At 46.5% G+C, this 27767-nt stretch overlaps 1 protein-coding gene and 1 long non-coding RNA gene across 3 annotated transcripts in view; one reads left to right on the top strand and one right to left on the bottom strand.

The window, feature by feature from the left end:
- The window catches only part of LOC138372775 (uncharacterized), a 416811-nt gene that overhangs the window by 110725 nt on the left and 278319 nt on the right, over positions 1-27767 (top strand). The window contains exon 2 of one of the 2 annotated variants that reach the window (XR_011230959.1): positions 14823-14881. This is a non-coding gene — a long non-coding RNA (uncharacterized lncRNA). Of the gene's footprint in view, positions 1-14822; positions 15010-27767 lie in introns of those variants that run through there. The other variant, XR_011230958.1, reaches the window with a different exon arrangement.
- On the bottom strand, positions 22703-25709 carry LOC138372464 (glycine and tyrosine-rich protein-like; the record flags this gene model as incomplete). The annotated part of the gene is made up of 4 exons (XM_069337925.1): positions 22703-22731; positions 24182-24238; positions 24887-24995; positions 25647-25709. Coding segments are annotated over 4 exons (258 nt in total), but the record flags the coding sequence as incomplete, so codon positions are not given.

Genomic DNA, 27767 nt, shown 5'->3' with positions numbered 1-27767 from the left:
GTAGCCAATTAATGGGTGGAACCCTGGGGCTGTATTAGATTGTGGGAGGAGCAAATCCTTTCCACCGGTAAGCTGGTAAAAAAAAATTCGGCAGTGTGTTCTGGAGCTTAGAGGGGTACAGGTCCCCTTGACCTGTGGGAGGCAAGCCGTCTACAACTTGGCCTCAGTGCGGTTTTAAGGTATTGTGCACTTGATGTCCTCAGTAGATACCCATTTTGCTTCTTAGGATGTGCTAGGACCTTTCAAATTTGATTTTATTGGTTCCAATGGTATTCAGTTAATTCCCCTTGTTTTTTTTTATTTATGTTTTTCTACTTTGTCATTTTTGTGTGCTGTGTTGACTTGGAAAGTTCCCGTGTTCTCCATCTTATGAATATTAAAGTCGCTCTGGAATCCCCCTTCAGTTCAGTAAGATTACAGTATTAATCCTTTAAGATTCATTTACTTGCCCCTTTGACTTCCATGATTATTTAGTCCTTCCTTTTTGGGGAAAACAATAATTTTGACACTTATGTTTTGGGAAGGTGGTGGCAGTGTTTAATGATTCTAATTATTAGTTATAAATTAATAACCTCTATTCTTGTTGTGTCCTCCTCATTTAATATTCAGCTTATATTCGTGACAGTCCAGTGAGGGGTCATACTGAACAGTGTTAAGCTGGACATACAGTGTTAAGCTGGGGTATTGGATGAAGGGAAAGAGTAGAGAGAAGTAAGGAGAGCGCTCAAAATTATTACAAAAGAGGGCAAGGGTTATTACAGAGGGACAATTACGAATCCAGTAATCTATTGTGTTGGTAACATTAATATTCCATAGCCCTGGATCTGTCTCTTGAATTGCAAACTCCTTTACTGTTACAGATTTGGGCATTTCCTCTTGTAAGATGTCACCATCAGCAGCAACAGGCAATGATGGTATGTCTGCTGAAACTGGATGATTGGTAGCAGGAATGGTTGTAGGTGTGGATGCTGTATCTGAAGGAACAGTACTAGTGGCTGACATTGTAGGTGTGGATGCTATATCTGAATGACAGAACTAGTGCCTGACATTGCAGGAGTGGATGCTGTATCTGAAGGAACAGTACTAGTGGCTGACATTGCTGGTGTGGATGCTGTATCTGAAGGAACAGTACTAGTGGCTGACATTGCTGGTGTGGATGCTGTATCTGAAGGAACAGTACTAGTGGCTGACATTGCTGGTGTGGATGCTGTATCTGAAGGAACAGTACTAGTGGCTGACATTGTAGGAGTGGATGCTATATCTGAAGAAATCGTGAGTGGTTGTCGTTTCATCTGAGTTGAACCACGATGTTAATTTTGGAAGTTTTCCTATTTTCTCCTCCTGCAGCGCTCTACCTCTTCTGTGCTCTACTCAAAACTGTTTCATTTCTGCTGAAATGATTTTTCTTGTTGAAATATATATCTTAAATATTTAGCATTTGGTCCTACACCAGGATGTAGGGATGTATTATATAAGTGTGCTGGCACCAAAACCTAAATATGTAAACATTCTGCTTCCATAATGAACATGTCCTATGCTCGTGGGGCCCCCAAGCAAGTGCCCCACGGTCCCATGTGGTAAGACGGCTCTGGTTGTATGGTCCCTCGTCCAATATAGTAGTAGTCTTCATCTCTGGTCAGTGTTTTGTGATAACATGGTTCACCAACATGTAGGACATATCAAGATTTAAATGTCAATATTTTGTCCCATTAGGTTTTCAGGCGTATCAAATCAATACAGAAATGTTTGCTATTAGTTGATTGCCACAATGCATCAATAGTATTCTTCCATACACATTAATTTGCTGTATAGACGAGGAAGATTTGAAATGTACTATCCTTGAATGAATTTGTGTACAATGTCACCAATCTGCATATGGGTGGGAGGTCGAGGATATGTAGTTGGAGTGTAGCAACTATGAGAGCTTTGCGTACAGCTACTGGGTGCACAGGGAGAGAGAGGCTCTCGTGGGTTGGCCCTTATCCACTGGATTTACTGGGTCTGATTCTCTGATAGTGAGTTATCAGTGCAACCAGAGCACTCTAAAGGACTTGTCCAAGTATTTTCATCAATATTCTGTAATTACTGAATCACATCTGGGGTCGTCTGGGTTGACGAGCCCAGAGCTGAATGCTCTAATGCGAGAGGCAGTATTTAAGGGTTTAATGCAAACACAAATGAACACAACATTTTCTTTTACAAAACATTTGTGATAATATGTTGGGTAGTTACGATATTTTAAATTGGTGGCAACAAAGATTTTGTCGTGTCAGAGACACTGGGAGGCCTAATTGATCAGTCTCGTGGTCCATTCATGTGTAAATCCTGTGTTAACACTTTCTATGACAACCAATCGGAAACACCTTTTGACACTGCCGGTTTGCAATGAAGTATCCAAGAGTTCCAAGCTGGATACTCTGGCACTGAAAATAAATGGCATGCAGAATCAGCTATTCAGGAATGATGCGTCGTGTTAGCAAGATATAAATTTACTGACAGGAGCAACACTTGTGATGCCACACAGATAATTACATGTTCACCGTCGGGTCTGTGTTAACTCAAACCTACACTGGTTGTTGGTGTTTAGCAGTGTAACTCTGGCTGGTCATGGGAATCTGCATGCATCCAGGAAGACCATATCACAATAAAAAGTCTTGTACTAACAGTAAGCCTGCCTTCTATGCTCGTCCCATAGACTTGTACACACAGCACATGTGTTCCCTGATTGATGTGGTGGAGGCTGACTCCATACAGTTTAAAATGTAGGTATGATGATAGTCCCTCTCCACGCCTCTGTGGTACGTGCTGGAAAATGGGTTTAAACCCACAGTGTGTTGTAGAGTTGTTGCTGTTTGGTGTCTTATGCTGGGAACCCGGCCACATAAAGTCGTGCCAGTCATCCTTATGTTTGCTTCATCACTTTTTCCCGATGATACGTGTACTATAAAGAACATGCCATCCTCAGCCTGGAACACAGACCATATATGTTACCTTGGCTTGACGATATGTGCAGCATCTCTCCCTCTTTTCTTACATGAGTAATGCTTGTGTCAATACTTCTCTACTCCCTTCTTCCCATCCTCAGTTTCATACCGATTTCCAAGTCGTTTGGAAACCCAGAGACCTTCACCAGCTCAACCCCTTCTCTTGATCCTTTATTGTCTGAATGAGGGGTGTTCTGTGTGGGTTCTTCATCCCGTATACACTCCCTTTCTTCCCCAGACCTCCCCTACCCGCCATATTGGCGTTTCTCCTCAACCTCCTCACTCTTCTGTTTCCGTTGTTAGTCCGTCTGACTTTGTCGAGTCTTCAGCCCTCCCCATTGACCAGACAATGACCGTCCAGGCCACTATTCATCCTCTCATCTCGACAGTCCTCATTCTCCATTCCCACTACATAAGAGTTCATCACACATCATTGAAACTACCACACCTGTCTTCCAGTTAGGAAGATATCACATTTAACGTTTCTAACAGAATGGCAAGAATGCCTCGGTCCTCACATAGGCTGTTTCTTCTGACATTGTTCCTGCGTCTCACCCCGTCACGGTAGTATAGTCGACTGACGTCGTTATGGAGGCTACTGGCGTTCACATTCCTTCCTATTATACGGCAACTGATATTCGGCACGCCGCTGTTTTAATCCTTATCCACTCGTTTGAACACTCTTCACCAATGCCTCCATCCTCCCACAATGAAGTTCAGTAGCCATCAGGGCCATTCATGCAGCTAAACCTATCAGTTGGAAATCTTAAGTCGCCTTCATTATTGTTGATACCTTTCTCCAACACATGTTGTGGATGATCGGAAAGATCGAAGATAAATTTGTTCCAAACTTTGTACATGTTCACACATCGCTGCAGTTCAGTTATTGCAGATCTGATGTTGGTAATGAATGAGAGAGTTCGCACTTTTTAGCCTTTATAGCCTGTACTCGTCTATTTCCTCCTTAACGTTGTTGTTAGTCGTGTATTGAATGTGACTGTTTGTCGGAAATTCAGACACTAAATAATTAGCACCTTAGATACCAAGCAAAAACGGTTATGTTAGGAACATACTAACTACTAACTGAATTAAAAAGAAGTTTCAGTGGCTTCTCAAGGAAAATGGGATATTCGCCATGTCACCAATTTGTTTATTTATTTACGCTCAAAACGTATCCTTAAAACACCAGCCTGGGGATTAAATATGAAACAAAAGTATTCTCCAAGACTAAATTTAACTAAATCACAAATAAACCTAAGGTCCACTTCCCTAACCACTACACTGTGCAATGCCCCTTGAGGCGCTCGACAGTTGGTGTGCAACGTGCCTCAGGGATCTCTTGGGTATAGAGTACTATTCAAATCTGGCGTGCGGGGACGCGGGTACGTAATGGATGACTGAGGGCTCCAGTGATTGTCCGCCATTTTGAAAAAATCCCAGTATGTCCCAGGGCCGTGGGGAGCTTCAGTTTCAAGGAAGCAACCAAGTCAGATGCATTCTCTAGGAGCTCGCGGTCCAGGAAAATGACTGAGGACAAAATACGAGACATAATGTATGAGAGCGATGGATGATGATTTAGACTACAATCCAGATAAAGACCTAACACAGATGTCTGACACGAGTGAGTGGGAGAATGAGGTGGAAAAGGTCACCAGTGTATACACGCGCCTATCCCGGCATGCCTCGCTGCCCTGGGTCAACACCTGCTAGAGTCACCACCACCGTATGTGTCCTCTGATGCCAGTTTATTTAGGGATATAACATGTGATGAATCATTCTCGGGCTTCAGTGAAATAGACTTCGATACAAGCAGTGTTGACGAACCGAGTACGAGTAGCGATGGTGTTACTAGGCGGGGTTTTGCCGCCCCAGTAACACGCCGACGCAAGTAGCAGCGTGTCACGCGGCCGGAGGTCAATGACGACAGTGTTCCCTCAACATCAGGTGTTCATGGTAGGCCTACACTACGCAGAACACACTCATCTCCTGGCATACCTATAAGCAGCTCCTGCACACCTATACGCAGCTCTAGCACAAGACGGAGCTGTGCTTTTGGTGCTCGTACTAGTGTTAGCCATGGTGTTGGCGTTAAAGCCAAACCCACAGGTGTACTTGTGTGGGAGGATTGTGAAAATTTTGTCCCACAAATTCCAATATTTGATGGTACCGATGTTGGTGTGACACCGTTATTTGCCTATACAGGTGATGATATGGCTGAAATTGACTGTTTTATGGCGTATTTTGACAAGGAATTCATGGACCTTCAAGTTGCAGAGACGAACAGATATGCTCACAGCCTCATTGACTCAGGCATTTTACTTGCCTCTTGCATGACACGATGGAAAGACACGACAAATGAGGAAATGTGTGTGTTTTAGCATTTAGCATGATAATGATAACATTCTGAAAAACGTGATCCAGGATTATTGGAGCAAAGACAGCCTTGTTCCATCCCCTGTGTTAAACCGGTACATGTCGTGTGATAGGTGTCTGCACTTTGAGAACAATGATAATGAAGACAGACAGGACAGACTTTGGAAGCTGTGGAAGATTTTTAGTGATATGAGAGGAAAGTTCTGTCATTACTTTGTACCAAGGCAGAATGTGGTGATTGATGAATCGCTAGTCCTCTTTAAGGGACGACTTGCGTTCAGGTAGTACATCCCATCAAAGCGGCATTGATTTGGACTATGTTTTTCGTGGTATGTGACTATGAAACTGGTAAAGTCATGGACATGATACTGTATTCAGGTACAGACGTTGACATACCAGGTGAAGATCCACACGGGCTCTCTGGCATTGTCAAAACACTCTTGGAAGCGTTGCTGAACTATTGGCATTCTATTCACGGACAACTACTATATCAATCCCTTGCTGACCAGGTTCCTCCTTGACCACAACACCGGCGTATGTGGCACCGTCAAGGCCCACAGGAGGAAAATGCCAGTGTTTGGTATTGGTATTGCAGTGTGTGATTGTCAGCTGCGAAAGTGTGACAAAATCTTATCAGTGCGCTGGAGCGACAGACGTGACGACAGACGTCCCATTTTTCCTTGAGAGCTTTCTGTAGTTGTACCTTTAAAGCGAGACTTGGTGCTGCTTTCTCACTCTTTTCAACAATGCAAGTGTTACCCCGTGTAGGATTTTAAATTACTTTCTAAACTTTTCCTGGTTGTTCTCGTGTGATCTTTGTCCCTTTCCTCTGGTGTATTCTTGGTCCACTATGTACACATACTCCTGTCGTTGTTACAATTTCTCCTTCATCCAACAGATTCCAAATTGTGATAGATAGCGTGTCGTCCTGGGCTAATATTCACGGCTTAAAGGTCTCTCCAGGTAAGATTTAAGCTGACTTTTACTCCAAAGATGTCATTCCTCGACTCTCCTTGTCACTATGCAAATCCGCTTCTGTACAAGTATAATGCAGCTGGCAGCTGATCATTGGCATCAGCTGATCTAATGCTTCTGAAATTAATGTTCTGAGGCCCTTCCCATCCCTTGAACTTGTCCCACAATTCCTGGTGAGTTGATAAAGCGCACTCATGTTTGGACTCCTCTTGTGCTGTCTAAACTAGACTATGGCTGCCCCACCCGTTCTCTGCTATTCCTTCTACTGTCACCTAGACGCTTATGTGCGGCCTCTGGTGTCTGGGGCCCTGGTCCCTATGCAGAGGATATATGCACATACAAATCACAATAGCGTGATGCATCAAATGAACAAATCCACAAGGGCCGTGACGAGGATTCGAACCTGCAAGCCGAGAACATCCCAGACGCTGCCTTAATCGACTGAACTACGATATGGTCAAGGAAGGTAAAGGAATTATCACGGGGAAAGCGCCAAGCCATTACGACTATATAGCACTGGGAAGGGGTCAGGATTAGGATTTGGGATGGGAGGGGGGGGGGGAGGAATGGTGCCCAACCACTTCGATTGTCGGGGACATGGTCAAGGAGTTGAAACCGAACTTTCAACAGTAGAACATGCAGGATCCTGACGCCTCTCCGAGGCACAAAGTAGGGTTTTACACAACTCCCCCCATGCACTCGAGCTATGTCAATAGGCCGTTCTCCCTCTTCGCCCTTACTTCATTACACAAGGAGAACGGCTTTTGTAAAATCCTGGTTTGTGCCTCGGAGAGGCTGCAGGATCACGTTAGTTCTACTGAACTTCGGTTTCAACTCCTCGACCATGTCGTAGCTCCATTAAAGCAGCATCTGGGATGCTCTCGGATGCAGGTTCGAATCCTCGTCACGGCCCTTGAGGATTTGTTCAGAGATAATATGTTTAAACTGGCATTCATCTCAACCGGATCATCACTACCTGTTCTGTCGTAGTTATTTAAGTGGTGAGATTTAATGTTTCTGTGGTTTTCCGCACAAATATAGAATTGGAAAAGGAGCTGTAATGTTCCCGAATGTTCAGGTCTCCAACAGCAGCAGCAGCAGCAGCTAGACTGTACTGCAGAAGCAGATAGAGAGGGAGAGAAGCAGAAACAGCTGTGAGGTAACCTGACTTCCAAAGAGGCCAAGTTCCTACAGGAAACAAATCACCAGAACAATAGGACGGTAGTGCAAGATAGAGAGAATAATTAAGAGGTAGTACCATAAGTTTAAATTTATAAATAAATAAAGGCTAGACTAAAACAGGATTTTTTTTATCTAATGAGTATAGTAGGGGTCTAACAGTAGTTTAAAGGGAAAGAAAACAATCGTTCATTTATTTACAATATGAACTTATGATCAATATAACAACTTGTTTTCTTTCAATAATTTTGTAACAATCCTGAAGTGTATTGTTAAGCAACTCATCATGACTAACATTTGGATCGTAAGATTTTAAATTTTGTCTATATCTGATATAAGACTTAAGGAAAAGCAGTGGTACAGTGGACTTTACTTTGAGTAGAGGTACAGAGCTTCTAGCTGTGCTTGAACTCCATTATATTTGGTTGACTGTTACTCTGTCTGTGTGTTGTTCCACACAAACGAGTATTCACCGTTCTACTTTACCTATTATTCCCATTGACCTCATTTTGTGTGCTATCACTCCATGATCACATTTATGAAATACCTATGTGAAGTCCGTGTATACCACATCTGCACTCTGTTTTTCTACTAATACCTCGGTTATTTTGTCGGAGTGGTCAAGTAACTGCGATATGCATGATCTTTCCACTCTAAATCCTTGTTAACCTGGGTTGTGGAGGTCATGGGTCTCCAGGAAACTGGAGACCTGGAGCCAGATTCCCGAAGCAGTTACGCAAGCACTTACGAACCTGTCCATCTTTTCTCAATCTTTGGCGGCTTTGTTTACACTTATTAAACAGTTAATGAGCTCCAAATCACCAGGTGGCTTTTATAACAATAACAACAGTTAATTGGGAGGTTTTCATGCTTGAAAACTGTTTTAATAAATGTTACCGAAGTCGCCAAAGATTGAGGAAATATGTACACGTTCGTAAATACTTGCTTAACTGCTTCGTGAATCTGGCCCCTGACCCGTGATCACACACTCAAATACGTTTATGTGGGTCGTTAGTGCCACTGGTCTATAATTCTTTGCCAATGCTTTGCTCCCTCCCTTGTTAGTAGTAGGCACCCATCAGTCTCAGGAGACTATGGAGTTGCGTTCTGGTTGTCGATCTGGAGTGGCCTCACCAGGGCGCAAAGCCAGGGTAGGTTGATTGGGGGGAGAAGCTGTTACCCAGGCAGCAGGTCCCCCCCTCTCCACGGCGCTGAAAGTCTCCAATGGAAAGTCATACGCCAATACGATTGGTTCCAGCGCCGTCGCAGGAACTGAGAGTTGCGAGGTTGACCTCGAAAGTGGTGAAGAAGGACACAGGGACCTCCAACCCCATTAGGTTTTGCTCCTCCCTTGTAAAGAGGAGCAAAACCTATTAATTTCAGCGAATCTGGTATCTCCCCTGTGTCAAAGATATTTCTCCCCACTGTGCTACTGGCAATTAGCATGTCTTTATAAATAATAAATAACAAGAGTCTGGACCCGGGGTAAGAGTCCATGTTATCAATTTCTCCTTCAAAATCTGCAAAATTCGAGTTAATGTCATAATTTCATGTGTTTGGATATCAGGCATAAAGATGATGTCCGGATCTTCCATACACACAGAAATCACAATAGCGTGATGTATCAAATGATGCATCTATATCACCTGCGTCTATCCTCTCGAACGCAGGTTCGAATCCTCGTCACGGCAATTGTGGATTTGTTCATCCGGATCGTCCACTTTCATGCTATTTATTGGGATGCTAAACAATTGTTTAAGTAATAAAAAATGCTGAAACCTAAAAACAGCCGTAGAAATCACATTGTTTTGGGGGTGTCAGTAATATCTTTATCATCTGTGTATGAACCTTCACTTGTAAAGAAAAAAAAAAAAAGGTCCAATACATAGTTTTTTTGTGATTTCGCATATATAAAGAAATTTTTTTCTTTCTCTTGAATGGCTTTGTCGTAATTGCATTTCATCAATCTGATATAATTGCTTTAGTCTTTGGTAGATTAATTCAAACTCCGTTTAAATTATTCCATCTTTGTAGGGATAGTTGTCTCCTTAAACATTTTCGTTATTTTCTTCTTTTGTAGTGCCGTCTGCGTTCTCTTTCTTCGTTGGTCCTCTTTCTGGCTCTCAACACAGGAACAAGTTTCAGAAAGACTTTATATTTTTTGGAAGTTAGTTGTTCTATGTCTTGTTTAGGATTTGTATGGCTTATAAACATTCAATGGGAAAATTGTTTGTTCCCTGTATCTTTTCCCAGTCAATCCTTTTATTATAATTTAGTTTATAGAATAACCTCTCTCGCTTGATAAATGTTTTAGGCCTATTACAAGTACTGATGTTGGTTTGCACTTAAATGAGCTTTTGATCTGAGTGTGTTTTATCCAAGATTGTATTGTCGCTGATTATGTCTTCTTTGTAGGTGACGTTCACATGTAGAATATTTTCGTTCCTAGTTGACACTTATCTGCTGGTTAAGTTAAAATTTGTCACAGAATCTAAGTAGTTCATTAGAATAATAACCAAGTTTATTAGATCTTCTTACTAGAAGAATAGAGAAAAGAAAGATGTTAACTCTACTCCCAGTAGAGTTAACTACCACTGCATTTGGAGAGTTAAGAAGCTCAGAGCATATAAGATCTTCTCCTATATAAAGACCTACTCCTCCATGTGACCTATTTACCCGATCACGTCTATATAGATAATATTGTTATCCAGATCTCACTGTCTAAGAGTTCCCATGCATGGGTTTGTGTGAAAGGTCTAAATACTGTTTGACTCGGCGAAGAGGCCCTTTATGAACTGTGCTTTTTTTTTCTATCCCAGTTTTTCGACCTTGAATGTTGGCAAATATGAATGAGGTTACTGTATTTGAGGTAATTTGATGAAATTTTTTCAGGCAGGTCCATTATGTGAGGACATATTGGTTTTGTTCAGACCAGTATTGATTGTTGCAAGTTTACGTGTTGCCTGTTGTAGTTGTAGCTCTGTTGTGGCATATAATTGTATATGTGATTCTAGTATGTAAGTTGGTCTTTCAGCCAGTTCTATACACTCTGTTCCACCATTTATAACCTCTCTTGTCTGGATATAAAACAATTGACTTTCTTCAACGCCATTTTTTTGTTTACCACTCTTCATTTAGCGTTGTCTCTTTCACGTGAAGGTATGGTCAGCTGAGGTCAGCATTTTCATCCCTCAGTGTGGTTTCGCACATGACAGGATGGAGAAATCTACATTTTGATCTTAAGAACATAAGAACAAAGGCAACTGCAGAAGGTCTATCGGTCCATACGAGGCAGCTCCTATCTATAACCACCCAATCCCACTCATATACTTGTCCAACCCGCGCTTGAAACAATCGAGGGACCCCACCTCCACCACGTTGCGCGGCAATTGATTCCACAAATCAACAACCCTGTTACTGAACCAGTATTTACCCAAGTCTTTCCTAAATCTAAACTTATCCAATTTATACCCATTGTTTCGTGTTCTGTCTTGTGTTGATATTTTTAATACCCTATTAATATCCCCCCCCCCCTGTTATGTCCATTCACCCACTTGTAAACCTCTATCATGTCACCCCTAACTCTTCACCTTTCCAGCGAATGCAACTTAAGCTTTGTTAATCTTTCTTCATATGAAAGATTTCTAATTTGGGGAATTAACTTATTCATCCAACGTTGGACACGTTCAAGTGAATTTATATCCATTCTATAATACGGCGACCAAAACTGAACTGCATAATCTAAATGGGGCCTAACCAGAGCAAGCTATAGCTTAAGAACCACACCAGGTGTCTTGTTACTAACGCTTCGATTAATAAATCCCAGTGGCCTCTTCGCCTTATTACGAACATTCGTGCATTGATCCTTTTGTTTTAAATTCTTACTAATCATAACTCCCAGATCCCTTTCGCAATCCGACTTCGCAATCTCAAGACCATCTAGCTCGTATCTTGTAACTCTATCATCATTACCTAACCTCAGAACTTTACATTTATCAGCATTAAACTGCATTTGCCAATCCTTTGACCATTTCAAAATCCTATCTAGATCAACTTGAAGTGATAGTGAGTCGTCCTCCGAATTAATTTCCCTACCGATTTTCGTATCGTCAGCAAATTTGCAAATGTTGCTACTCAAACCTGAATCTAAAATCATTTATATATATTATAAACAACAGAGGTCCCAGGACAGCCCTGAGGTACTCCACTAACAACATTATCCCACTCTGACTTAACCCCATTTATACTAACTCTGTTTCCTTTGGAATAGCGATGCCCTAATCCAAGTTAATATAGCACCCCCAATACCATGAGCTTCTATTTTTTTAATTAGTCTTTCATGTGGCACTGTATCAAAAGCTTTGCTAAAGTCAAGGTACACATCACAATCCTTACCACTATCAACTGCCTCAACTATGCTGGAATAAAAAGTTAGCAAATTTGTTAAACATGAACGGCCATTTGTAAAACCATGTTGCGACTCATTTATTAATTTATGTTTTTCAAGATGGAGACGAATTGTATTTGCAATTATTGATTCAAGTAACTTTCCCACAATAGACGTTAGGCTAATTGGCCGATAGTTTGACGCAAGTGATCTATCTCCTTTCTTAAAAATTGGTACCACATTAGCTACCTTCCATGACTCTGGCACTCTGCCTGACTATTGATTTATTAAATATGGTAGACAGTGGCTCGGAAAGCTCCTCTTTGCATTCTTTAAGCACCCTGGCAAACACTTCATCCGGCCCTGGGGATTTGTTTGGTTTTAGTTTTTCTAGTTGTTTAATTACATCCTCCCTGGTAACTGCTAAACTAGTCAACCTGTCCTCATCCCCACCCACATAGACTTGTTCGGCTGAAGGCATATTGCTAAGTTCTTCTTTAGTAAATACAGATATAAAATATTTGTTAAAAATACTACTCATCTCCTTGTCATTATCCGTTATTTGACTTGTCTCAGATTTTAATGGACCTATCCTTTCCCTAGTCTTAGTTCGATATAACTGAAAAAACCCTGTAGGATTTGACTTTGCTTGCTATGCGAACTTCATAGTTTCTTTTTGCTTTTCTAATCTCTTTTTTAACATTTCTAACCAGTTGTATGAATTCCTGTTCTAAACTGATTTCCCCATTCTTAATCCTTTTGTACCAAGCTCTCTTTTTACCTATAAGGTTCTTTAAATTATTTGTTATCCACTTTGGGTCATTAGTATTCGATCAATTCAATTTGTATGGTATACTACGCTCCTGTGCTTTGTTTAGAATATTCTTAAATAAGTTATATATTAAATCCACATCGAAATCTCCTTTTACGTCACCTATCGCCGGGTTCATGTCTCGCTCCAAGACCGGCCCACACCCCATACCCAAGACTTTCCAATCTATTTGACCCCAAAAATATCTTAGGCTATTAAAATCAGCTTTTCGAAAATCTGGCACTTTAACAGATTTTTCTCCTACAGGTCTATTCCATTCTATGCTAAATCTGATTACTTTGTGATCACTGTTCCCTAGCTCACTCCCTATTTCGATGTCATTAATTTGTGTTTCCCTGTTAACACTAAATCTAAAATATTATTTTCCCGCGTTGGTTCCTTAATGTGTAGTGTAAGAAAGCAATCGTCAATTAATTCAAGAAAATCTTCTGCTTCACTATTCCCTGTTTTGTTCACCCAGTTTATTCCACTAAAATTAAAGTCACCCATGACATAAATACTGTTAGATCTAGATGCTCTAGATATTTCATACCATAGATGCTTTGCTTCCATTCTGTCTAAATTTGGTGGCCTATATATAACTCCTATTATAATATTATTTGCTTTTTCGTTTAATTCTGTCCAAATAGTTTATGTGTGTGGCTCAGTTTTGATTCCCTCTTTGAGACTACATTTCAAATTGTCCCTAACATATATGGCTACTCCCCCTCCTCGTCTAATATATCTGTGTGAAATAGTTTAAATCCATTTATCTGATATTCAGCTAATAGTTCTCTATTTTCTACGTTCATCCACGTTTCGGTAAGTGCAATAATATCTCTTTTTTCTGTGCTGACGAGCATTTAATTCATTAATTTTATTTCTTAGACTTCTACTGTTAGTGTAATATATCCTAAGTGAATTGTTATTTTGAGGCCCTTTTCTTTCCCTGATCATTTTGCCAATTCTTTTCTCCTACGAACACACAACTTTTATTACCGCCTTCCCTAAATCAATTTCCATACCACTATCTACTAACAGTTTAAACCCAAACAAACATCTCTAACCACTGGTTCCAACGAGTTCGCAACAGCAACAACCCCAGCCCTCGATAGATGCACCCCATCACGAGCATACATTTAATTTCTTCCATAGAAGTGTTCCCAGTTGTCTATGAAAGATATTGCATTTGATTTGCAATATCTTTCCAGCCGGCAATTGACAAAAAGTGCCCTCGACATCCATTCATTTCCCACTCCCTTTCTGGGAAGAATGCCACATATGATCGGGATTCCTCCCTTGCTCCTAACTAATTCAATGGCTGTCCTGAATCTCTGTATTAATTCCTCACTCCTAACTCGCCCAACATCATTACCCCCTGCACTAATACAAATAATGGGTTTGTTCCCATTTCCTGTCATAATATCATTCATGTTTCCAACAATATCACCAATTCCAGCTCCCGGATAGCAAACCCTTAATCTGTTCCCCCTATCTCTGGCACAAAACGTTCTGTCTAAATACCTCACCTGGGAATGTCCCACAACCAAAATTCGCTTCGGTACCTCCTTAACTTTCTGAGCAGCCTGAGGGGCCTGCGCTCCGCTGCTGCTCGCTGATTTCCTCGCTGCAGGCGCACCACAGCACTCGTCCTCCAACACGGCAAATGAATTTGCTGTCATTAGGGCGTCTGTAGGCGGCCTTGTCAAGGTCTTCTTAAGACCCCTGTCCTTCACGACTCTCCACGATGAGGTCTCCTCTTTCGTTTCCTCCCGAAGTCTCGGTCGTCGTACCTCCTCCCGCAGGGAATCCATCTCTGCTATCAGAGCTCCAACCAGACTCGCCAAATCCTTCACTAATCCTTCCATTATTGCAATAATAATGTTACTCCAGAGCTCCAGCTAACACAACCTCTCACTGACATCTAAAGCGACATTTTCCTTTCGAAAGTATTTAAACTTAAGGATTACAATGCAGCTACTACAATCCTTTCTATTTCCAGATTATCAGTCTGCATATGGCCTTTACATGTTTGTACTTGTATAGACATTTTAAAGTTGAATGCAGTAGTTAATTTGTTCAAAACATACTTAGAAGGGTCTTTCTGTTCCAGGTGTGTGAGGGCGCTACAGGTGTTTGAAGGAGCTGCAGGTGTGTGAGATGGCGCTACAGGTGTGTGTGTGAGAGGGCGCTACAGGTGTGAGAGCGTTACAGGTGTGTGAGATGGCACTACAGGTATGTGTGCGAGAGGGCGCTACAGGTGTGTGTGAGGGCGCTACAGGTATATGTATTCACCTAGTTGTGCTTGCAGGGGTTGAGCTTTTGCTCTTTGGTCCCGCCTCTCAACTGTCAATCAACAGGTGTACCGATTCCTGAGCCTATTGGGCTCTATCATATCTACATTTTAAACTGTGTATGGAATCAGCCTTCACTACATCACTGCCTAATGCATTCCATCTGTTAACTACTGACACTGAAAAAGTTCTTTCTAACGTCCCTGAGGCTCATGTGGGTTCTCAGTTTCCACCTGTGTCCCCTTGTTCGTGTACCACCAGTGTTGAATAGTTTATCCTTGTCTACCCGGTCGATTCCTCTGAGGATTTTGTAGGTTGTGATCATGTCTCCCCTTACTCTTCTGTCTTCCAGTGTCGTAAGGTGCATTTCCCGCAGCCTTTCCTCGTAACTCATGCCTCTTAGTTCTGGGACTAGTCTAGTGGCATACCTCTGAACTTTTTCCAGCTTCGTCTTGTGCTTGACAAGGTACGGGCTCCATGCTGGGGCCGCATACTCCAGGATTGGTCTAACATGTGGTGTACAAGGTTCTGAATGATTCCTTACACAGGTTCCTGAAGGCTGTTCTGATGTTAGCCAGCCTCGCATTTGCCGCAGACGTTATTCTTTTTATGTGGGCTTCAGGAGACAGGTTTGGTGTGATATCAACTAATGTGTGTGTACTCACCTAATTGTGCTTGCGGGGTTGAGCTCTGGCTCTTTGGTCCCGCCTATCAACTGTCAATCAACTGATGTACAGATTCCTGAGCCTACTGGGCTTTATCATATCTACATTTGAAACTGTGTATGGAATCAGCCTCCACATCACTGCCTAATGCATGCCATCTGTTAAGTACTGACACTGAAAGTTCTTTCTAACCTCCCTGTGGCTCATTGGGTACTCAGTTTCCACCTGTGTCCCCTTGTTCACGTACCCCCCCATGTTAAACAGTTTACCTTTATCTACCCAGTCAATTCCTATGAGAATTTTGTTGGTAGTGATCATGTCTCCCCTTACTCTTCTGTCTTTTAGTGTCGAGGTGCATTTCTCTCCAACCCGTCCTCTTAAAAAAAAACGTCACTTTTGGCTCGTATGCGCACTATGGCCAAATTTGGACGTAATTTGAAATGAAATCGACACACAAAAGTGACGTACTGTTCCGTTTTCTGTTTCAGTCGTCCGGCCGACTCTGTAAAGTTAGAATAGATAACTTTAAATTCACGTTTTTCATACCGTTTTGAAACTTTGAGAATTTCCTGCCCACCTAACCTATCAGAGGACCCTTACCTTACTGTTGTTGAAAAAAAAAAATCCCAAATTTACATTTTTTTTTTCATTTTCAAATTACGTCCAAATTCGGCCATACGGGCAAACGGCCAAAAGAGACGTTCTTTTTAAGAGGACAGGTTGTTCTCGCAGCCTTTCTTCGTAACTCATGCCTCTTAGTTCTGGCTCTAGCCAGTGGCATATCTCTGAATTTTTTCAAGCTTCGCCTTGTGCTTGACAGGGTACGGGCTGCATTCTCGGGCAGCATACTCCAGGATTGGTCTTACATATGTGGTATACAAGGCTGTGAATGATTCCTTACACAGGTTCTTGAAGGTAATTCTGATGGCCAGCCTTGCATATGCCGCAGATGTTATTCTTTTGATGTGGGCTTCAGGAGAGAGGTTTGGTGTGATATCAAGTAATCCTTCTCTCTGTCCGTTTCATGAAGGACTTCATCTCCCATTCTGTATCCTGTGTCTGGCCTCCTGTTTCCACTGCCTAGTTTCATTACCTTACATTTACTAGAGTTGAAATTTAGTAGCCATTTGTTAGACCATTCACGCAATCTGTCTAGGTCATTTTAGTCTCATACTATCTTCCTCCGTCTTAATCCTCCTCATAATTTTTGCATCATCAGCAAACAATGAGAGGAATGATTCTATACCATCTGGAAGATCATTTACATGTATAAGAAACAGTATGGGTCCAAGGACTGAACCTTGCGGGACCCTACTGGTGACTATTGAATATCGCCACTCTGAGACCTCACCCCGCACAGTGACTCGCTGCCTTCTGTTACTTAGGTACTCCCTTATCCAATGGAGTACCTTCCCTTTCACTCCTGCCTGCATCTCCAGCTTTCGCACCAGTCTCTGGTGTGGCACTGTGTCAAAGGATTTGACAATCCAAAAATATTCAGTCTGCCCACCCCTCTCTTGCTTGTCTGATTCTTGTTGCCTGATTGTGGTATTCAGTTAATCCTGTGAGGCATGACTTGCCATCCCTGAAACCATGTTGGTGTTGTGATACAAAGTTCCTTCGCTCCAGATGTTCGACTAGCTTTTTTCGCACAATTTTCTCCATTTGCTTGCATGGTATGCAAGTTTGGGACACTAGCCTGTAGTTCAGTGCCTCCTGTCTATCCCCTTTCTAGTATATCGGAACTACGTTTGCTTCCTTCCATATTTCTGGCAGTTCACCTGTTACCAGTGATTTGTTTTACACTATGGAGAGTAGCAGGCACAGTGCTTCTGCTCCTTCCTTTAGTATCCATGGCAATATTCCATCTGGGCCTATAGTCTTTGTCACATCCAGCTCTAGTAAAAGCTTCCTTACATCTCCACTGGTAATCTCAAATTCCTCTAGTGGTGCCTGGTTAATTATTCCTTCTCTTATCTCTGGAACTTCTCTTTGTTCTAATGTGAAGACTTCCTGGAACTTCATATGGACATATGAAGTTGACATATGAGGAAGACATATGAGAAGACATATGGATAAGAACATATGAACTTCATATGTTAGCAGTCTCCGTGGTGTAGTGGTAAGACACTCGCCTGGCGTTCCGCGAGAGCTATGTCATGGGTTCGTATCCTGGCCGGGGAGGATTTAATGGGCGCAATTCCTTAACTGTAGCCTCTGTTTAACGCAACAGTAAAATGTGTACTTGGATGAAAAAACGATTCTTCGCGGCAGGGGATCGTATTCCAGGAACCATAGGATTAGGACTTGCCCGAAACGCTACGCGTACTAGTGGCTGTACAAGAATGTAACAACTCTTGTATATATCTCAAAAAAAAAAAAAAAAAAAAAAAAAAAAAAAAAAAAAAAATATATATTGAGTTCCTCGCACACTTCGTTGTAATTTGTGGCGAATCTGTCTGCCCGTATCCTCAGTTTTATTACCTGTTCCTTCACTGTTGTCTTTCTCCTGATGTAGCTGTGCAGCAATTTGAGTTGGGTCTTAGCCCTGCTTGCTATGTCGTTTTCATATTGCCCTTTTGCCTCTCTTCTCACCCTGACGTATTCATTCCTGTCTCTCTGGTAACCTTCTCAGCTCTCAAGTGTCCTGTTATTTCTATAGTTTCTCCATGCTGTTTTACTCTGGTGCTTAACTAGCTTACCTCTCTAATTAAACCATGGGTTTCTCATCTGCATTTAATTTTTTACCTTTATAACCGGGATAAACTTTTCTGCTGCCTCCTTGCACTTCTGCGTGATGTATTCCATCATGTCTTGGGCCGTCTTTCCCCTTAGCTCTGATTCCCATGTTATATCCGTTAGGAATTTTCTTATCTCCATGTAATTTCCCTTACGGAATGCTAGCCTTTTTCTTTCAGTTCCCTTTCTCGAGTACTTTAGCCTCTCTTCGACCAGATACTTAAACGTCAGTACACTGTGATCGCTCATTCCTACTGGGGCCTCGAAGTCAATTTCCTTTATGTCAGTCATTTAAAGTGAAGACTAGGTAGAGTCTCGCTGCTTCATCGTTTCCCCTCATTCTAGTGGGTTCCCTGACATGTTGTCTTAGAAAGTATCTTGTCACCACCTCCACTAGTTTGGCTCTCCATGTATCCTCTCCTCCGTGCGGTTCTGTGTTCTCCCAGTCTATCCTTCCTTGAATGAAGTCCCCCATGATGAGCAGATGGGATTGATTTTTACAGGCAGCAGAGCCTGCCCTCTCAATTATGTTATCTGCCATATTGTTTCTGTCATACTCTTGCCTGTGTCGTCTGTCATTTGGTGGAGGGTTCAATATCACTGCTACTACTACTATAGGTCCTCCCAAGGCTGTAAGGTAAAATTTACCCTCCCTGAACCCATGTTGATGAGTTGTCACGAAGTCTCGTCTCTCCAGATGTTACTAGGTTTTTTCTCATAATCTTCTCCATCACCTTGCATGGTATACAAGTTAAGGACACTGGCCTGTAGTTCAGTGCCTCTTGTCTGTCACCCTTTTTTGTATATTAGGACTACATTAGCCGTCTTCCATATTTCTGGCAAACAAAGTGCTCCTGCACACTCTTTCAATACCCAAGGTGAGATTCCGTCTGGCCCAACAGCTTTTCTCACGTCCAGGTCTAATAGGTACTTCTTGACCTCATCACTTGTAATTTCGAACCTTTCCAAGGTCGCCTGGTTTGCTGCCACCTCTCCTAGCGCAGTGACTTCACCTTGTTCTATTGTAAAGACCTCCTGGAATCTTTTGTTGAGTTCTTCACACACCTCTTTGTCATTCTCTGTGTACCTGTCCTTACCCACCCTAAGTTTCATCTCCTGTTCCTTCACTGTTGTCTTCCTCCTGATGTGACTGTGTAGTAGTTTTGGTTCGGTCATGGCTTTGTTAGCTATATCATTTTCATACCTTTTCTCAGCTGCTCTTCTCACACTAACATATTCGTTCCTGGTTCTCTGGTATCTCTCTCTACTTTCAGGTGTTCTGTTATTACTGAAGTTCCTCCATGCCCTTTTGTTCAGCTCCTTTGCTTTCATACATTCCCTAGTAAACCATGGATTCTTCTTTTGCTTCTCTATTTTTTCCTGTCGGGCCGGGACAAACCTGCTTACAGCCTCCTGACACTTTTGGGTGACATAGTCCTTCATGTCTTGTAGGGACTTGGTTCCGAGTTACGTGTCCCATTGTATTCCTTAGGAATTTATTCATCTCATTGTTTCCCTTTCGGTACGCCAGCCCTTTGTTTCCCAGTTCTTTTTTGGTGCAGATAATTCCTAGCTCAACCAGGTACTCAAAGCTCAATACACTATGATCACTCATACCCAGAGGGGCTTCCAACTTAACTTCCCTTATATCCGACTCATTTAGGGTAAATATCAGATCAAGCAAGGCTGGTTCATCCTCTCCTCTCATTCTTGTCGGTCCCTTGACGTGTTGACTGAGAGAGTTTCTTGTTGCCACGACCAGCAGCTTAGCTCGCCATGTGTCTGGTCACCCATGTGGGTCTCTGTTCTCCCAATCTATCTTCCCATGGTTGAAGTCTCCCATGATTAGTAGTCTGGATCCGTTCCTGCTAGCCACAGAAGCTGCTCTCTATTATATTGATGGTGGCCATATTGTTTCTATCATATTCCTGTCTGGGTCTTCTGTCGTTCGGTGGGGGGTTATATATGACTACTACTATAATTTTCTGTCCTCCAGTTGCTATGGTGCCTGAAATGTAGTCACTGAAACCTTCACAGTTCTGATTTACCATCTCTTCAAAACTCCAACCTTTTCTTATCAGCAAAGCTACACCACCTCCTCCTCTCCCTTCTCTCTCTTTCCTCACTACATTGTAGTCCTGTGGAAACACTGCGTTTATGGTTTTCGTTAGCTTTGTTTCTGTGAGTGCTATTATGTCTGGGTTTTCTTCTAGTCCCCCTTTCTCCAAGTTCACTTGTTTTATTTGTAATCCCATCAATGTTAGTGTACATTGCCTTGAAGCTCACTTTCTTCTGTTCATTTTCTAGTCCCCTTCTTGGCGAGCATTCTGCTAGTGGGAAAAGCTGTTCCCTGGGTGAGAAGATCTGTGAGGTGGTTTGCCGGGTCTCAGAGGATTTTGGGGTGGGGGGTGGAGGTGCAAGGGAAGGGGGGACAGGTAGGGTGTGGGTTAAGGAGATGAAGGGGGGGGGACAGGGAGGATACGGGGTGAGGGGGAGGAGGGATAGGGAGGGTATGGGATGAAGGGGGAGGGGGGAAAGGGGGGAAAGGCGAGAGGGGGGACATGGTGGGAATGGGGGGAGAGGTGATAGGGTCAGAATGGGTTGGGGGGGAGGGAGGGTTGGGTGAGCATTGGGTGGGGGCAGGTAGGGTGAGGGGAAGGGAGGGTTTCTATGCAGAGGGGAGTGGTGGTGTTGCCCTCCCCTCTGGTGTTGCTGGGATGCTGGTTGTGGGTTCCCCTATTGTCTCTGGGACTGTTGTGTTGAGGGCTGTGATTTCCTGGTTTGCTCCTCTCTCCCTGCGCTTCCTCCTTGCCTTTGCTGCCCTGGCTCTCTCCTCCTCCGTCCTGTCACTCTGCAGGAATACTTTCTTGTATTCCGCCACATACTGCAGACGACTCGTCCTTTCTAAAATAACCTTTTTGGTGGCCCTGTGTGTGTGTGTGTGTGTGTGTGTGTGTACTCACCTAGTTGTGTTTGCGGGGGTTGAGCTCTGGCTCTTTGGTCCCGCCTCTCAACCATCAATCAACAGGTGTACAGATTCCTGAGCCTATCGGGCTCTGTCATATCTACACTTGAAACTGTGTATGGAGTCAGCCTCCACCACATCACTTCCTAATGCATTCCATTTGTCAACCACTCTGACACTAAAAAAGTTCTTTCTAATATCTCTGTGGCTCATTTGGGCACTCAGTTTCCACCTGTGTCCCCTTGTGCGTGTTCCCCTTGTGTTAAATAGACTGTCTTTATCTACCCTATCAATCCCCTTCAGAATCTTGAATGTGGTGATCATGTCCCCCCTAACTCTTCTGTCTTCCAGCGAAGTGAGGTTTAATTCCCGTAGTCTCTCCTCGTTGCTCATACCTCTCAGCTCGGGTACTAGTCTGGTGGCAAACCTTTGAACCTTTTCCAGTTTAGTCTTATCCTTGACTAGATATGGACTCCATGCTGGGGCTGCATACTCCAGGATTGGCCTGACATATGTGGTATACAAAGCTCTGAATGATTCTTTACACAAGTTTCTGAATGCCGTTCGTATGTTGGCCAGCCTGGCATATGCCGCTGATTTTATCCGCTTGATATGTGCTGCAGGAGACAGGTCTGGCGTGATATCAACCCCCAAGTCTTTTTCCTTCTCTGACTCCTGAAGAATTTCCTCTCCCAGATGATACCTTGTATCAGCCCTCCTGCTCCCTACACCTATCTTCATTATATTACATTTGGTTGGGTTAAACTCTAACAACCATTTGTTCGACCATTCCTTCAGCTTGTCTAGGTCTTCTTGAAGCCTTAAACAGTCCTCTTCTGTTTTAATCCTTCTCATAATTTTAGCATCGTCCGCAAACATTGAGAGAAATGAATCGATACCCTCCGGGAGATCATTTACATATATCAGAAACAAGATAGGACCGAGTACAGAGCCCTGTGGGACTCCACTGGTGACTTCACGAAAATCGGAGGTCTCACCCCTCACCGTAACTCTCTGCTTCCTATTGCTTAGATACTCCCTTATCCACTTTGTGTGTGTGTGTGTGTGTGTGTGTGCGCGCGCGCGCGCGCTACAGGTATGTGTGTGTGGGCGCTACAGATATGTGAGGAAGCTCAGGTTATAATACAGGAACACACTGCAGGTATGATATGTATACAAGTGATGTAGGTTTTAAATCATTGAGGACCACATTGGTTTTATTAACATCAAATCAGATGTTTCGTATCATAGTGCATTAATCATCAATAAAAGAACTTGAAGGGAGATTCTACTAGTCTTATATTATTGATGAAGATGCTGTTGATAATGTTCAAAGACTGACAACGACAGTAGTATCTACTGAAAATGTTTATGAACATTATTATGGAAACTAAATATATTTTCACAAGCACGGTGAAGGTCCAGCGGACATAATATTCAATTATTAAATATTCTTTGAAGTGTATGGTGGTGGTATACGATAAGTTCTTGAAGACCGAGTGTATATTATTCCAGTATATGTGACTCGTAATCATGGAATAATTTTGATAGAGCATGAACAAGTCGGCAGCAAGAATAAAAACATTAGAACAGGAATGAAGGAAACTGCAGAAGGTCTATAGGATCATACCTAGCAGCTCCTATTTATATCCACCCAAACTCAAGAGATCCTACGGCTATTATGTTACCCTATAATTTGTTCGACAAATCAACCCTGTTACCGAACCAGTATTTACCCAAGTCTTCCCTAAATCTAAACTTGTTCAATATATATATCTTGTTTCGCGTTCTGTTCAGGGAAATATGTAATACCTCATTAATATCTCCCTAGTTATGCCCATTTATCCACTTGTACACAATAATCATGTCACGCCCTAACTCTTCGCTTTTCTAGAGAATGTAAATCAAGGTTTTTGAATTTGTCCACTGTAGTATGGCGACCAAAACTGAACTGCATAATTTAAAACTGGCCTAACAAGAGCAAGATCTATAAGAGCCCACGTGTCTGTACACGGTCAATGCCCCACAGAGAAGGCTATTCTTAGCAATGTGTGAAGCACAGCACAACAAACTCGAGCACCTCTCTTCCACCCCACACTCGGCACCCCACACTCGGCACCCCCACACTCGGCACCCCCACACTCGGCACCCCCACACTCGGCACCCCCACACTCGGCACCCCCACACTCGGCACCCCCACACTCGGCACCCCCCACACTCGGCACCCCCCACACTCGGCACCCCCCACACTCGGCACCCCCCACACTCGGCACCCCCCACACTCGGCACCCCCCACACTCGGCACCCCCCACACTCGGCACCCCCCACACTCGGCACCCCCCACACTCGGCACCCCCCACACTCGGCACCCCCCACACTCGGCACCCCCCACACTCGGCACCCCCCACACTTCGGCACCCCCCACACTCGGCACCCCCCACACTCGGCACCCCCCACACTCGGCACCCCCCACACTCGGCACCCCCCACACTCGGCACCCCCGACACTCGGCACCCCCGACACTCGGCACCCCCCACACTCGGCACCCCCCACACTCGGCACCCCCCACACTCGGCACCCCCCACACTCGGCACCCCCCACACTCGGCACCCCCCACACTCGGCACCCCCCACACTCGGCACCCCCCACACTCGGCACCCCCCACACTCGGCACCCCCCCACACTCGGCACCCCCCCACACTCGGCACCCCCCCACACTCGGCACCCCCCCACACTCGGCACCCCCCCACACTCGGCAACCCCCCCCACACTCGGCAACTCCCCCCCAACACTCGGCAACCCCCCCAACACTCGGCAACCCCCCCAACACTCGGCAACCCCCCAACACTCGGCGACCCCCCCAACACTCGGCGACCCCCCCACACTCGGCGACCCCCCCACACTCGGCAACCCCCCCACACTCGGCAACCCCCCCACACTCGGCAACCCCCCCACACTCGGCAACCCCCCACACTCGGCAACCCCCCCACACTCGGCAACCCCCCACACTCGGCAACCCCCCCACACTCGGCAACCCCCCCACACTCGGCAACCCCCCCACACTCGGCAACCCCCCACACTCGGCAACCCCCCACACTCGGCAACCCCCCAACACTCGGCAACCCCCCAACACTCGGCAACCCCCAACACTCGGCAACCCCCCAACACTCGGCAACCCCCCAACACTCGGCAACCCCCCAACACTCGGCAACCCCCCAACACTCGGCAACCCCCCAACACTCGGCAACCCCCCAACACTCGGCAACCCCCCAACACTCGGCAACCCCCCAACACTCGGCAACCCCCAACACTCGGCAACCCCCCAACACTCGGCAACCCCCCAACACTCGGCAACCCCCCAACACTCGGCAACCCCCCAACACTCGGCAACCCCCCAACACTCGGCAACCCCCCAACACTCGGCAACCCCCCAACACTCGGCAACCCCCCAACACTCGGCAACCCCCCAACACTCGGCAACCCCCCAACACTCGGCAACCCCCCAACACTCGGCAACCCCCAACACTCGGCAACCCCCCAACACTCGGCAACCCCCCAACACTCGGCAACCCCCCAACACTCGGCAACCCCCCAACACTCGGCAACCCCCCAACACTCGGCAACCCCCCAACACTCGGCAACCCCCCAACACTCGGCAACCCCCCAACACTCGGCAACCCCCAACACTCGGCAACCCCCCAACACTCGGCAACCCCCCAACACTCGGCAACCCCCCAACACTCGGCAACCCCCCAACACTCGGCAACCCCCCAACACTCGGCAACCCCCAACACTCGGCAACCCCCCAACACTCGGCAACCCCCCAACACTCGGCAACCCCCCAACACTCGGCAAACCCCCCCAAACACTCGGCAACCCCCCAACACTCGGCAACCCCCAACACTCGGCAACCCCCCAAAACCACTCGGCAACCCCCCCAACACTCGGCAACCCCCCCAACACTCGGCAACCCCCCAACACTCGGCAACCCCCCAACACTCGGCAACCCCCCAACACTCGGCAACCCCCCAACACTCGGCAACCCCCCAACACTCGGCAACCCCCCAACACTCGGCAACCCCCCCAACACTCGGCAACCCCCCAACACTCGGCAACCCCCCAACACTCGCAACCCCCCAACACTCGGCAACCCCCCCAACACTCGGCAACCCCCCAAACACTCGTGCAACCCCCCAACACTCGGCAAACCCCCCAACACTCGGCAACCCCCCAACACTCGGCAACCCCCCCCAACACTCGGCAACCCCCCCAACACTCGGCAACCCCCCAACACTCGGCAACCCCCCAAAACTCGGCAACCCCCCAACACTCGGCAACCCCCCCAACACTCGGCAACCCCCCCAACACTCGGCACACCCCCCAACACTCGGCAACCCCCCAACACTCGGCAACCCCCCCAACACCCTCGCAACCCCCCAAAACACTCGGCAACCCCCCCAACACTCGGCAACCCCCCAACACTCGGCAACCCCCCAACACTCGGCAACCCCCCAACACTCGGCAACCCCCCCAACACTCGGCAACCCCCCAACACTCGGCAACCCCCCCAACACTCGGCAACCCCCCAACACTCGGCAACCCCCCCAACACTCGGCAACCCCCCAACACTCGGCAACCCCCAACACTCGGCAACCCCCCAACACTCGGCAACCCCCCAACACTCGGCAACCCCCCCAACACTCGGCAACCCCCCCAACACTCGGCAACCCCCACCAACACTCGGCAACCCCCCAACACTCGGCAACCCCCCCAACACTCGGCAACCCCCCCAACACTCGGCAACCCCCCCAACACTCGGCAACCCCCCCAACACTCGGCAACCCCCCAATAACACTCGGCAACCCCCCAACACTCGGCAACCCCCCAACACTCGGCAACCCCCCAACACTCGGCAACCCCCCAACACTCGGCAACCCCCCAACACTCGGCAACCCCCAACACTCGGCAACCCCCCAACACTCGGCAACCCCCAACACTCGGCAACCCCCCAACACTCGGCAACCCCCCAACACTCGGCAACCCCCCAACACTCGGCAACCCCCAACACTCGGCAACCCCCCAACACTCGGCAACCCCCCAACACTCGGCAACCCCCCAACACTCGGCAACCCCCCAACACTCGGCAACCCCCCAACACTCGGCAACCCCCCAACACTCGGCAACCCCCCAACACTCGGCAACCCCCCAACACTCGGCAACCCCCAACACTCGGCAACCCCCCAACACTCGGCAACCCCCCAACACTCGGCAACCCCCCAACACTCGGCAACCCCCCAACACTCGGCAACCCCCCAACACTCGGCAACCCCCCAACACTCGGCAACCCCCAACACTCGGCAACCCCCCAACACTCGGCAACCCCCCAACACTCGGCAACCCCCAACACTCGGCAACCCCCCAACACTCGGCAACCCCCCAACACTCGGCAACCCCCCAACACTCGGCAACCCCCCAACACTCGGCAACCCCCCAACACTCGGCAACCCCCCAACACTCGGCAACCCCCAACACTCGGCAACCCCCCAACACTCGGCAACCCCCCAACACTCGGCAACCCCCCAACACTCGGCAACCCCCAACACTCGGCAACCCCCCAACACTCGGCAACCCCCCAACACTCGGCAACCCCCCAACACTCGGCAACCCCCCAACACTCGGCAACCCCCCAACACTCGGCAACCCCCCAACACTCGGCAACCCCCCAACACTCGGCAACCCCCCAACACTCGGCAACCCCCCAACACTCGGCAACCCCCCAACACTCGGCAACCCCCAACACTCGGCAACCCCCAACACTCGGCAACCCCCCAACACTCGGCAACCCCCCAACACTCGGCAACCCCCCAACACTCGGCAACCCCCCAACACTCGGCAACCCCCCAACACTCGGCAACCCCCCAACACTCGGCAACCCCCCAACACTCGGCAACCCCCCAACACTCGGCAACCCCCCCAACACTCGGCAACCCCCCCAACACTCGGCAACCCCCCCAACACTCGGCAACCCCCCAACACTCGGCAACCCCCCAACACTCGGCAACCCCCCAACACTCGGCAACCCCCCAACACTCGGCAACCCCCCAACACTCGGCAACCCCCCAACACTCGGCAACCCCCAACACTCGGCAACCCCCCAACACTCGGCAACCCCCCAACACTCGGCAACCCCCCAACACTCGGCAACCCCCCAACACTCGGCAACCCCCCAACACTCGGCAACCCCCCAACACTCGGCAACCCCCCAACACTCGACACCCAGACTATACTTCCAAGCCCTCAACCCAGCGCCTCACTGCAGTCCACACCCGTCATCGCATCTACCTGCCAACACTAGCAACTAGCTCCACTCCCGAGTCCGAAGGTGGACGAGATGA

Source organism: Procambarus clarkii, chromosome 39 (genome assembly GCF_040958095.1).
Source record: "Procambarus clarkii isolate CNS0578487 chromosome 39, FALCON_Pclarkii_2.0, whole genome shotgun sequence".
Taxonomy (NCBI): Eukaryota; Metazoa; Arthropoda; class Malacostraca; order Decapoda; family Cambaridae; genus Procambarus; species Procambarus clarkii.
Note: the sequence above shows the minus strand (reverse complement) of the source record. Positions and strands in the feature narration are given on the sequence as shown.